Source organism: Pongo pygmaeus, chromosome 9, assembly GCF_028885625.2.
Source record: "Pongo pygmaeus isolate AG05252 chromosome 9, NHGRI_mPonPyg2-v2.0_pri, whole genome shotgun sequence".
NCBI lineage: Eukaryota > Metazoa > Chordata > Mammalia > Primates > Hominidae > Pongo > Pongo pygmaeus.
In genome coordinates, this window is record NC_072382.2 from 11,912,653 (window position 1) to 11,925,194 (window position 12,542).

Sequence of the window (12,542 nt, forward strand, 5' to 3'; positions counted from 1 at the left end):
TACTAAAAATACAAAATTAGCCGGTCATGGTGGCGCACGCCTGTAATCCCAGCTACTCAGGAGGCTGAGGCAGGAGAATTGCTTGAACCCGGGTGGTGGCTTGCAGTGAGCTGAGATCGGGCCATTGCACTCCAGCCTGGGCAACAAGAGCGAAACTCCATCTCAAAAAAAAAAAGAAAAAAAATGTTTATGAATTGTGCTTGTATACGTAGATGTTTACAACAAACGACTGAACTAATGCTGTCCGGTCTCGGTAAAACAGTCTATAGCTGACTGCAACCATATTGATCAGGCAGGAGTTGCAGCAGGCAGCACCGCCGGAGCTCTTTAGGATTCCCCATCAATAAAATGGGGGTTGTCATCCTACCTAGCTCTTGGGATTTTGGTGGGTTAATCGATTCATATAGTGCGCTTAAAACGGTGCTCCATAAATGTTAGCTAATGTTGGCCCGTAGTAGTCCAAGATCTAAAGAAAACGCACCAGAAGGCAGGACATAGGTGACCAGTTAGGAAAAAATCAGATCCTGTCTTCAGTGGAGCACTTACGCCCTGACTTACTTTCCCGAAATGGCCCCACCAAAGGGGACCTCCTCCCGAGCTTAGCCCGGGATCCAGTACCTGAGTCGTCCCCCGCGCTGAGACCCTGGACACCAGCCTCCGAATGTGAGCCAGGCAGCTGGCGCGGAATCGACACGACGGCGATCGAGGCTTCAGGAGGCTGTAGCTCCATGGAGGCAGATCCTGCACACAGGTTTGGGGTGTGTGGGGGCAAGGGGCAGCTCAGAACAGTGTTAGAGGGTAGGCGGTCGTGACCGTCAGTCCAGGATCGGCGTGAGGCAGTGATCTCACCGCTCCTGCCACATGCACTGGGTGAGAAAACCAAGCCGCAATGCGGTCGGTGAGCCAGCACGCTTCCGTAGGACGCATGCGCGCCTTTTTCGCGCCGCAAGTTCAGGTAGCGCTTTGTCTACGCCCTCCTTCCCTGGAACTCTCTACCCACAACTCCCCGGGGTCGCATGCGGTCAACGTGTGCGCGTGCGCTCGCCGTAGCCCCGCCCCCAAATCCCGTGGGCCTCTGCGGGATGCTATTTAATCGTCTCTCTGTGCCAAATTCGTTCTCATTTTTCTACTGCTCTTGGTAAGTACCTCTGTGGGCTTTATAGCTGTTACTCTTTTGTGGTTTGTCTTTTTCTTTTATTTTCTTTTGAGCGATTGTGCGAACATAGCATAGCACGCACTATGCCTTCTGTGTTGTAGCTGTCTGGCCAGGGTGACTGGCGGATAAGGTCTTGTGCGTGGCCTCGAGGCTTAAAAGTAGTAGCGGTGCTTTGTGAAGGACAAAATGGCGATGGCGGGCCGTGCAGGTCCCCCTTCCTATGATGAGGACCTTTTCACAGACCTGTACTGAGCTCCGTGAGGATAAGTACCTCTGAGGAGATGGGTCCTGCAAGCCTCCTGCTTAGCTGTCTGTTCAGAAAATAGCGTTTTCGAAATAACCTGTGTTGACCTAATGTCTTATTTGGCTCCTGTCTGCAGGGTTTACGCGCACGTTGGAATCGAAGAGAGCTCTGTTGTTGCAGTAAGTTCTTACGGCCATTTCTTAATCTCTGCTCTTTCGTTGAGTGTGTGGAAGTTGCTACGGGGATGATTTTACGAACTGAACTCTCTCTTTCTGATGGATTAGTGGAGAAAACACAAAAAATTCTGAGTAGCACTGTACTGTACGCAACAAATGTCAGGGCCCTATTGATTTGTCTGAGGTGTTAGTGAAGGGTGTTATTTTTTTCAGATGTTCAGCCCACAAGAGCTTACAGGTGAAGGAATGGGACAAGACCCATCTTTATGCAAAGCCAGCGTTACAGTAATGTTCCAGGTAGGTGTACATGGTTTATGCACTTATAGAGGAGACCTTGCTAGATAACCACTCCATGATGAACACAAAATGACAAGCATATGGCTGAACTTATCAAGTGATGTCATCTTACTACTGAGAAGTGAGAGAGAGGTCTTAAGGGGTCTTTGAATGACTTTTTAGGTACATAAAATGACTTCCTCTGTTGTCTACAGCATCTCATAATCTATCCTGAGGAATTCAGCTGCCTCCCAGGGTGAATACAGGTAATTATCCAAATTGGTGTATGTCATCTCTAAATGTTCACAAGAAAACAAGTGGCCGGCGGAAGCAATATTGTTTTTTGGCGCCTTCCATCTTGTTCCTCTTGAAATGATTTTCTGGGGAGGGAGATCGCAACCCGGTACTACAGTTCTTGTAAGGGTGTGCTGTTACCCTCATCCATATATCGATCACGTTACTGTCAGATGATTTGAATTGATAAGCTGATGTTCTGTGAGGTACAAAAGTTAATAGCATGTTAGAGTTCTGATGGCAGTTGTTGTTTATGAATAAGCTTCATTCCATCCTAATACCTTAAAATAACTAATTTGCTTTCCTTTCCAGGTATTTCTGATGACAGTCTGCCTCTATCTTACAGTAAGTTGTTTTTCGAATTCTATGGGCCTATTATCTAATAGATAACTTAGCCATCTTGATATTTGTTACATTTGTTACCAAAGCCTGCTTAACCCATAAAGTTTTCTGGTTCCTCTTGTTCTCTGTAGTGATGTTTCTAGACCTCCCCTTTTTTCTCTCAGATAGATGCCCACTGATCTGCCCGGGGTCAGACGAATGCTTGTCAGTTGTAGTTTTCCAGGATTCAGCTCCAATGAGGAGGAAACATGCTACCTTACCCCTGTTCTAGCCTGGGAACCAGTAATTGTGAACTCACCAGGGTTAATTTGAAGAGGGCATGAGAGCTTATTCCATAAGGAACTGTCTGAGGCATTTGGTTACCTTTCCTTAGCTTGTCCATTAGCAACTGTAACTAAAATAGTTTGGGCTATTTGGCATAATTAGCTAATTGAATGATTTTTTGATTCAGGAGCAGCTTGTTGCTATATACCATTGAAAAGCCTTCAGAGCTAAGAGGTTAGTTGATATTTTTTGTTCCTTACAGCTCATGCCACCAAGTAGGCAGTTTCTATGATGAATCAAACTAGCTCACTATGACTGACAGTGAAAATACATGAACACCTGAGAAACTGGAGAACGCAGGGAGTGGGGGGTAACCATGTCTGAGGAATCTTTCACCCACAGCTTTGTTTTTCTCTAGGTACTACTAACCAATAACCTGCTTGGCTCAAAGGTGAGTAATTTCACTGTATTCAATGCATTCAGCATATAGGGTAGGAAAAAGTGCCTTTTTAGGTCTGTGTTTGTGATGACTTACATGGAATCTCGTTCGGCTGATGACTTGCTGTTGAGACTCTGAAATCTGATTTTCTAAGAATGATGGGTGGGAACAACATAATGCAGGATATGAGAAGCACTACTGACTTGGTCTTCCTCCTTTCAGGGCCAGCACCTTCTCTCTAAAGCCCAAGAAGAGTTTGAGGTAAATGGCTTTGCAATAGTTACCGTCAATAACTGCTATATAAAATTTTCTGTGATTTTTGTGTGTGATAGCACTGTGGTCTGGGTGAATGTATACAGACATAACTGGCTTAACCCAAAGTCTTTGATCTCCTGAACCACCAGTGATGAATTGCTGCTCACCAGTGATGAGTTGAATACCGCCCCAGTCTGATCAATGTGTGACTGAAAGGTATTTTCTGAGCTGTGAGCCTGCCTTCCAGCGACATGTTCTAAAAATTGCAAGTTATTTGAGGAGGCTTTACAGCCAATAGGAAGTTCTTGGGCTAAGTAGCATTTCCTATAAAATGTGCCCTGAAACTTCTTTCTGCCAAGCAACAGATATAATTGAGAGATTGTAAAATGTGTTGTAGAATGAAAGTCTCTCAAGACTACTTTTTTTTTGTTGATTTTGCAGGAAAACTAGGTGTCTCTGTTCACTCCAGGCTGAAGTTACAGGTGAGTAAACCTAAATGTAAGGTGGACTATGCTAAAAATTCCCAATGAAGAAACTTTCACATGTCTTACTCTCTGTCCTAGTCCCAGAGCCTGTAAAGGTGAACCCACTGGGACTGGCTGGGGGAGAAGAGGAAGATTTGTTCCAGAAGGAACTGTCTGAGGGATGATAAAGATTTCTATACAGAGAAAGGGAGTAATCATCACTTGTTGAAAACATTGGTTTTATTTTTTCCAGGTCTGAGGAAAGGTGTGTAAAAAATGGTAGGTATCTGTTTAAATATTTAACTGGTTTTATAATAGCAACCTTTTGCTTCTAGGTTACATAGTGTTAAATATTGTGTACATTTGTATTTTCCAATCCAATAAGAACTTTTTTTTTTCCTCTGCAGGAATCTGTCTTGGAGGACATCAGAAGTTGAATTTTCCAAGTCCTTGGACAACCTAGCTGTTGAAAAGCTTTCTGGATTTGGGGGGTCTTTCAGATGTACCTTAAAGTGTTAGCAGACACAGATTAAGACACTGGGAGCCAATGAAACATAGCAGTTGAGGGTTTGCTATGTATCACATTTCTGTATTTTATCACCCCCTTCCTGCAACATTATTTCTGTGGAATCTACCTGCCCTTTTGTTTTTTAGATACAAGGGCTTGGTTTTGTTACCAAGGCTGGTTTCAAGGCCCTAGCTTTAAGAGATCCTCCCACCACAGATTTCCAAAGTGCTGGGATTGCAGGTATGATTAGTGGCACCCAGACTTTGCTGCCTTTCTTACATGATCAAGGCCCGGAACCCAAACTCAGGCACTGCATAGATGACCAGTTTGGTAAACTACTGACCTAGCTTGTTGCCAATTGTGATTGAGCTTCCCATAACTCCACTTCGTTTCTGTTTCTCTGTATACAGACACCTTCTATTCCCATCATGAGCCTTTAGGTCTCCATTTGCATATTGCAAATACTATGTTCCGTGTAGGTAGCTCATTCAGTGCCTTGCTCTTCACTTCAAAAAGGTTCCCTTGAGGACTGGCTGTCAATTCGTGTTGCTGTATTGGTTAATGAAAATAATAAAATGATTGATTTACATAGTCCTGTTTACTTTTTTTGTGTGTATGTGTCTCTTAGCATCAGTGTGTAAATTTCCATGGGAAACTGGCTTTCCTCTCATGCACCCTCAAGTACCTGGAACTCGAAAGGACATCTGACAGGGTTTGCCTGATAGGCAGTGTGTTAAATGAGTAACCTGATCTGAGTAGAACATCCATCTTTTTTTAAGTTTCCCTCTTGCCCAGTCTTAGGGTACAGTGACATGATCACAAGCTTACTGCAGCTTCAAGTTTTTGGGCTTAAGCAAACCTACTTCACTTTAACCAGCAGCTGGGGCTGGGACTACAGACACCACACCCAGCCCAAATCTGTTTCTTCCTGGGGTGTTGAAGGGAGAAGTCAAGGACCCCTAACGGAGGCACCAGCTGAAGCCATGACAGAAGAACGTGGATTGTGAAGATTTCATGGACATTTATTAGTTCCCCAAATTAATACTTTCGTAATTTCTTATGCCTGCCTTTACTGCAATCTCTAAACATAAATTGTAAAGATTTAATGGACACTTACCACTTCCCCAATCAATACCCTTGTGATTTCCTATGCCTGTCTTTAATCTCTTAATCCTGTCAGCCGAGAAGGATGTATATTGTCTCAGGACCCTGTAATAATTGCATTAACTACATAAATTGTACAGCATGTGTTTTTGAGCAATGTGAAATGTGGGCACCCTGAAAAAAGAACAGGATAACAGCAATTGTTCAGGGAATAAGAGAGAGAACCTTAAACTGACCGCCAGTGAGCCAGGCAGAACAGAGCCATACTTCTTTCTGAAGCAAATGGAAGAAATATTGCTGAATTCTTTTTCTCAGCATGGAACGTCCCTGAGAAAGAGAACGCGCACCTAGGGGTAGGTCTCTGAACTGGCCCCCCTGGGGCGTACCTGTCTCTTATGGTTGAGACTGCAGGGGTGAAACAAACTCCAGTCTCCCATAGCGCTCCCAGGCTTATTAGGAAGAGGAAATTCCCACCTAATAAATTTTGGTCAGACCGGTTGATCTCAAAACACTGTCTCCTGATAGGATATCAATGACAGTGGTGCCCAAAACTTCATTAGCAATTTTAATTTCGCCTCGGTCCTGTGATCTTGCCCTGCCTCCACTTGCCTTGTGATATTCTATTACCCTGTTAAGTACTTGATGTCTGTCACCCACACCTATTCGTATACTCCCTCCCCTTTTGAAACTCCCTAATAAAAACTTGCTGGTTTTTGTGGCTTGTGGGGCATCACAGATCCTACCAATGTGTGATGTCTCCCCTGGACACCCAGCTTTAAAATTTCTCTCTTTTGTACTCTGTCCTTTTATTTCTCAAGCCAGCCAACGCTTAGGAAAATAGGAAAGAACCTACGTGATTATCGGGGCAGGTCCGCCGATATCGGGGGAAGCAGGGGACAATGGAGTCTGAAGCTAGAGTGCAGTAGTGCCAACTCGCCTCACTACAGCCTCCACCTGGATTGAGTGATTGTCCTGCCTCAGCCCCCTGAGTAGCTGGGATTGCAGATACCTGTCACCAAGCAAGGCTAGTTATTGGTATTTTAGTAGAGGTTTCACCACGTTGGCCAGGCTTAGGCCTGACCTCAAGTGATCTGCCTGCCTCCCAAATCTGTGCCTTTTTTTTTTTGAGGTAGAATCTCGTTCTTGTCACCCAGGCTGGAATGCAGTGGCGTTACCTTGGCTCACTGTAACTTCACCACCTGGGTTCAAGCCATTCTCCCTGCCTCAGCCTCCTGAGTAGCTGGGACTACAGCCGCATGCCACCACACCCGGCTACTTTTTTGTATTTTTAGTACAGATGGGGTTTCACCGTGTTAACCAGGATGGTCCCGATCTCCTGACCTCATGATCCGCCCACATTGGCCTCCCAAAGTGATGGGATTACAGGTGGGAGCCACCGCACCCAGCCAAATTATGCTTTTTATTTTATTTTTTTGAAACGGAGTTTCTCTGTTATTGCCCAGGCTGGAGTGCAATGGCAGGATCTCTGATCACCGCAACCTCCGCCTCCCGGGTTCAAGCGATTCTCTTACCTTAGCCTCCCAAGTAGCTGGGATTACAGGCATGCGCCACCATGCCCTGCTAATTTTTGTGTGTGTATATATATATATATATATATATATATATATATTTTTTTTTTTTTCAGTAGAGACGGGGTTTCTCCATGTTGGTCAGGCTGGTCTTGAACTCCCGACCTCAGGTGATCCGCCCGCCTTGGCCTCCCAAAGTGCTGGGATTACAGGCATGAGCCCCTGTGCCTGGCCAAATCTCTGCTTTTTAATTGGCCTTGAGGAAGAAGGGAAAGCACAGGGACAGTGCCAACCTGTGGATACTGTGGGGTACAGAGTTGTGTATGGTTAGGTCAGCAGCTCTCAATTTTTTCAGACGGTCTCGCTCTGTCACCCAGGCTGTGGTACAGTTGTGCGATCACAGCTCACTGCAGCCTCAACTTCCTGGGCTCCAGTGATTCTCCCACCTCAGCCTCACAAATAGCTGGGACCACAGGTGCACACCACCATGCCCAGCTAATTTTATATTTTTGTTAGGGACAGTTTCACCATATTACCTAGGCTGGTCTTGAACTCCTGAGCTCAAGCAGTCCACCCAACTCTGCCTCCCAAAGTGCTGGGATTACAGACATCTACACCTGTCTGCTTTTCTTTGTTTTTTGTTTTTTGTAGTTTTTTTTTTAAGCCACCAGGTATTAAAGCCGGTTCTCAATCTTTTTAACCAGGCAGCCCCCAAACCAGAATGTTTGGAGAGATTTCTTCAGTTTTTTTTATGTTTTTTTGTTTGTGTGTGGGTTTCTTTTGTTTTCGTTTTTGTTTGTTTTTGTTTTTTTTTTTGAAGCTCTTTTTCGCCCAGGCTGGAGTGTAGTGGTGTCATCATGTCTCAACACAGCCTCAAGCTCCTGGGCTCAAGCGATCCGACACCTCAGTTTCCCGAGTAGCTGGGACTATAGGGACATGCCTACTATGCCCAGGTAATTTTAATTTTTTGTAGAGATAGTCTCACTATGTTGCCCAAGTTGGTCTCGAACTGGGCTCAAGTGATGCTACTGCCTCAGTGTCTCAAAGTGTTGAGATTACAGGCATGAGCCACTGCACCCTGCATCCCTCAAAAGAGCAATTTTTTAAATCTTCCCTGAACTTGGAAACTCCAACCTGCATTGACAGGTAGCCCCCCATTGGGTGATTCTGCTGTAAGCCGTCAGATAATGACTACCCTTATATTTCTCAAAGTGTTTGGGAGAATGGATACCAAGTAGTGATAAATTACGGGATTTTTACCTGTTTTTATTTTTTATTTTTTTTTTTTTTTTTTATTTTTTGAGAAGGAGTTTCGCTCTGTCACCCAGGCTGGAGTGCAGTGGTGTGATCTCGGCTCACTGCAACCTCTGCCTCCCGGGTTCAAGCGATTCTCCTGCCTCAGCTTCCCAAGTAGCTGGGACTACAGGCGTGTGCCACTACACCCAGATAATTTTTGTATTTTTAGTAGACACGGGGTTTCACTATATGTTGGCCAGGCTGGTCTCGAACCCCTGACCTCAGATGATTCACCCACCTCGCCCTTCCAAAGTGCTAGGATTACAGGTGTGAGCCATCGCGCCAGGCCCTGCTCTTAATTTTTGTTTGTAAATTTTAGGATTTCTCTGGTCAGAATTATAAGAACGGCAACTCAGCTGAAACAACACACATTTTTTGCTCATTAAATGGTAGCCACATAGACTTGAGAGTTGTCAGCACAATAATTTACAACAACAAGAATGGAAGGGTCAATTCTGAGAAGACCACCCAAGGACCCTTGGGGAGCACCAGAATTTAGAGATGGAGGATCAGCAGAACAGAAACTTAGAAAAGCAGTGCAAGCAGTGGGAACCTGCACGGTACTGACTTGCAAACTGAGGAAAGTCTCCCCACTGCCCACAGTTGAATCTTTTGTTAAAGCCACAAAGAAGTCAGGTGGGGACTGGCCAGGCGCAGTGGCCCACACCTGTAAACCCAGCACTTTGGGAGGCAAAGGTGGGCGGATTACCTGCGGTCACAAGTTCAAGACCAGCCTGGCCAACATGGTGAAACCCCATCTCTACTAAAAGAAATGAGCCGGGTGTGGTGGCATGCGCCTGTAGTCCCAGCTACTCAGGAGGCTGAGGCAGGAGAATCTCTTGAACCTGGGAGGACTCCAGCCTGGGCGACACAGCAAGACTGCATCTCAAAAAAAAAAAAAAAGGCCAGGCGCAGTGGCTCACGCCTGTAATCCCAGCACTTTGGGAGGCTGAGACAGGCGGATCACCTGAGGCCAGGAGTTCAAGACCAGTCTGACCAACATGGAGAAACCCTGTCTCTACTAAAAATACAAAATTAACCGGGCGTGGTAGCATGTGCCTGTAATCACAGCTACTCAGGAGGCTGAGGCAGGAGAATCGCTTGAACCCAGGAGGCAGAGGTTGCGGTAAGCTGAGATCGCACCATTGCACTCCAGCCTGGGCAACGAGAGAAACTCCATCTCAAAAACAAAAAAAGAAATGAGACTGGGACAATATGGAGAAATGGAGGAGAAGGCCAGAATGATTGAGGCCTGGCTCCTCACATTTCTTCTGTACATGAATGACTCAGACTACAAGGTCTTTAGCGAGAATCTCTTCCCTAAGCTCCAGAGGAGCTTGCAGTGAGCTGAGATCATGCCACTGCACTCTAGCTGGGTGACAGAGCGAGACTCCATCTCAAAAAACAAAAAAAGAAAAAGAAAAAGAAAAAAAAAAGAAAATCACCTGGCCACAGTGCCTCAGTCTCCTCTTCTGTAAAAGGGAACATTAAAAGCACCTACTTATTTCTTAAGGTTGTTAATACATATAAAGCACCTGTAATGGTGCCTGGCACCATTGACCAGCAGGCTAGAGACCTGGAGTCAGTCATCACCAGAGAACAGAGGGAAGGAAAGCCAGGGCCCTACATGGGACATTTCAGCAGAGTGTGAATAGAGGGAGAAAATTCAAATTCCTGGCCAGGCATGGTAGCTCATGGCTGTAATCTCAGCACTTTGGGTGGTGAAGGCAGGAGGGTTGCTTGAGGCCAGGAGTTCAAGACCTGCCTGGGCAACATAGCAAGACCCCATCTCTACAAAAAATTAAAATTAGCCAGGCATAGTGGTGCATGCCTGTAGTCCTAGGTACTTGGGAGGCTAAGGTACTTGACAGGGTGGCTTGAGCCCAGGAGGTCAAAGCTAATTCCTAGATAACCAGGGAGCAGATAAAATTAGCAAGGGTAAGGGTGATGGCCAACAGGTAAGCCAGTGTTTCTTTTGTATTTTTATTTATTTATTTATTTTTTGGAGACCGAGTCTTGCTCTGTTGCCTGGGCTGGAGTGCAGTGGCACGGTCTTGGCTCACTGCAACCTCCACCTCCCAGGTGCAAGCGAGTCTTCTGCCTCAGTCTCCTGAGTAGCTGGGATTACAGGTGTGTGCCACCATGCTGGCTAACTTTTGTACTTTTAGTAGAGAGGAGATTTCACCATGTTGGCCAGGCTGGTCTCGAACTCCTGACCTCAGGTGATCCACCCACCTCAGCCTACCAAAGTGCTGGGATTACAGGTGTGAGCCACCACACCCAGCCACCAATGTTTCTTTCCCAGGACCTGCCCAACTCCAAGCCAGAGTCACCACTGACAGAGCACGAGTATTGCCATCTTGGACAAGCACTGTCATTTTAAGTTCACCTTGATCAAAAACTGCCTAAATCCAAAGGGCATCAACCTAATGGCTAAAGTCACCATGACCATAAACCACAAATGATATCTCCATCCAGAAACATTCCAAACCCCTCCCCGACCAGAGACATGCCAGCCCCGAGATAACCTCCACTCCAGAGACATTTCAACCCCACCATAAATTTCTCCCCAACACAGAAACATTCCAAGCTTGTGATAAGCCCCCTCACCCTAAAACCAATACATACTCTTAGTCTGTAAGAGAGAACGCTCCTGGGCTGGGCGCGGTGGCTCACGCCTGGTAATCCCAGCACTTTGGGAGGCTGAGGTGGGCGGATCACCTGAGGTCAGGAGTTTGAGAGACTCCGTCTCAAAAAAAAAAGGGAATGCTCCTGACCAAAATTGGACAGAAGCCCCTCTCAGGTTTATTTATTGTAGAGAAATAAACCTGTCTTTGACTGTTAAGCCACATTTGGTGTTTCTTTCCTTTTTTTTTTTTTTTGAGGCAGAGTTTCGCTCTTGTTGCCCAGGCTAGAGTGCAGTGGCACAATCTCAGCTCACTGCAACCTCCGCCTCCTGAGTTCAAGTGATTCTCTCCTCTTGCTTCGACCTCCTGAGTAGCTGGGATTACAGGCATATGCCACCATGCCCGGCTAATTTTTCTATTTTTAGTAGAGACGGGGTTTCTCCATGTTGGTCAGGCTGGTCTCAAACTCCTGATCTCAAGTGATCCGCCCTCCTCAGACTCCCAAAGTGCTGAGATTACAGGCATGAGCCACCACACCCGCTGTCTTTCCTCTTTCTTTAACTCTTAAAACCATGAGGGAATATGGGCCCAGGTTAGCCACTTAAGTCCTGGAGCCAAAGATCCTCCTGGTCAGCCCTTCACCAGGGCTGCCCACAATGGCCCAAGGACCTCTAGATCCTGTTCCTTCATGTCTGGCCAGCCCTTTCTGGATTTCTGCGGCCTTTTATCAGATATTTGGACACCTTCAGTCAGGTTCCCCTGTCTCTCTGGGGCTGTGGTTGTTAGTGTGTAGATTAATTGAATGGGCTTCAGCAGGGCTCCAAGAATCCCCCCAAAAATTGTATGCAAAATTGTGTAAGGCAAATATGCATTGATTTGGGGAAAGCATTCAATAAATTCTCAGATTTGGAGGATGCAATAAAAATGAAAAACCCGGCCTAGCCAACATGGTGAAACCTCATCTCTACTAAAAATACAAAAATTAGCTGGGCATGCTGGCAGGCACCTGTAGTCCCAGCTACTCAGGAGGCTAAGGCAGGAGAATTGCTTGAACCTGGGAGGCAGAGGTTGCAGTGAGACTCTATCTCAAAAAAAGAAATAAAAAATTAAAAAATAAAATAAAAATGAGGCTGGGCACGGTGGCTCAAGCCTGCACTTTGGAAAGCCGAGGCGGGTAGATCACCTGAGGTAAAAAGTTCGAGACCGGACTGGCCAACGTGGTGAAACCCTGTCTCTACTAAAAATACAAAAAATTAGCCGGGCGTGGTGGTGTGCACCTGTAATCCCAGCTACTTCAGAGGCTGAGGCAGAAGAATCCCTTGAACCCAGGATGTGGAGGTTGCAGTGAGCCGAGATCGCACTACTGCACTCCAGCCTGAGCGACAGAGTGAGACTGTATCTCAAAAAAAAAAAAAGTTTATAACATTCTCGTCTTCAAAAAAGAAAAATAAAAAACGGCCAGGTGCCCTAGTTCAAGCCTGTAATCCCAGCATTTTGGGAGGTTAAGGAAAGAGGATAGATTGAGGCTGGGAGTTTGAGATCAGCCTGGCCAACATAGCAAGACTCCA

General features: G+C 45.9%; 1 protein-coding gene, 1 long non-coding RNA gene and 8 other non-coding genes across 13 annotated transcripts in view; 9 read left to right on the plus strand and 1 right to left on the minus strand.

The window, feature by feature from the left end:
* The window catches only part of SLC3A2 (solute carrier family 3 member 2), a 32,005-nt gene extending 31,006 nt beyond the window's left edge, over positions 1-999 (minus strand). For 3 of the 4 annotated variants that reach the window (XR_008492526.2, XM_054440397.2, XM_054440395.2), the window contains exon 1: positions 619-753. Coding sequence is in view for 3 of the 4 variants with exons in the window: in XM_054440397.2 (XP_054296372.1) it covers positions 619-730 (112 nt within the window). In the remaining variant the exon portion in view is untranslated. Of the gene's footprint in view, positions 1-618 lie in introns of all 4 variants that reach the window. The other variant, XM_054440398.1, reaches the window with a different exon arrangement.
* Positions 1,000-1,441: 442 nt separating this feature from the next.
* On the plus strand, positions 1,442-5,009 carry LOC129008315 (uncharacterized). The gene is made up of 10 exons (XR_008492528.2): positions 1,442-1,579; positions 1,790-1,873; positions 2,068-2,118; positions 2,459-2,491; positions 2,940-2,986; positions 3,171-3,203; positions 3,414-3,452; positions 3,888-3,928; positions 4,164-4,189; positions 4,318-5,009. It is a non-coding gene; the product is annotated as an uncharacterized LOC129008315 (long non-coding RNA).
* On the plus strand, positions 1,637-1,713 carry LOC129009127 (small nucleolar RNA SNORD26). The gene has a single exon (XR_008492664.1). It is a non-coding gene; the product is annotated as a small nucleolar RNA SNORD26 (small nucleolar RNA).
* LOC129009126 (small nucleolar RNA SNORD27) lies at positions 1,924-1,996 on the plus strand. Its single transcript, XR_008492663.1, has one exon. It is a non-coding gene; the product is annotated as a small nucleolar RNA SNORD27 (small nucleolar RNA).
* On the plus strand, positions 2,315-2,389 carry LOC129009125 (small nucleolar RNA SNORD28). Its single transcript, XR_008492662.1, has one exon. It is a non-coding gene; the product is annotated as a small nucleolar RNA SNORD28 (small nucleolar RNA).
* On the plus strand, positions 2,719-2,843 carry LOC129009133 (small nucleolar RNA SNORD22). Its single transcript, XR_008492670.1, has one exon. It is a non-coding gene; the product is annotated as a small nucleolar RNA SNORD22 (small nucleolar RNA).
* Positions 3,036-3,100, plus strand: LOC129009124 (small nucleolar RNA SNORD29). Its single transcript, XR_008492661.1, has one exon. It is a non-coding gene; the product is annotated as a small nucleolar RNA SNORD29 (small nucleolar RNA).
* LOC129009128 (small nucleolar RNA SNORD30) lies at positions 3,272-3,341 on the plus strand. Its single transcript, XR_008492665.1, has one exon. It is a non-coding gene; the product is annotated as a small nucleolar RNA SNORD30 (small nucleolar RNA).
* Positions 3,609-3,679, plus strand: LOC129009129 (small nucleolar RNA SNORD31). Its single transcript, XR_008492666.1, has one exon. It is a non-coding gene; the product is annotated as a small nucleolar RNA SNORD31 (small nucleolar RNA).
* LOC129009132 (small nucleolar RNA SNORD22) lies at positions 3,968-4,093 on the plus strand. Its single transcript, XR_008492669.1, has one exon. It is a non-coding gene; the product is annotated as a small nucleolar RNA SNORD22 (small nucleolar RNA).
* Positions 5,010-12,542: the final 7,533 nt, after the last annotated feature.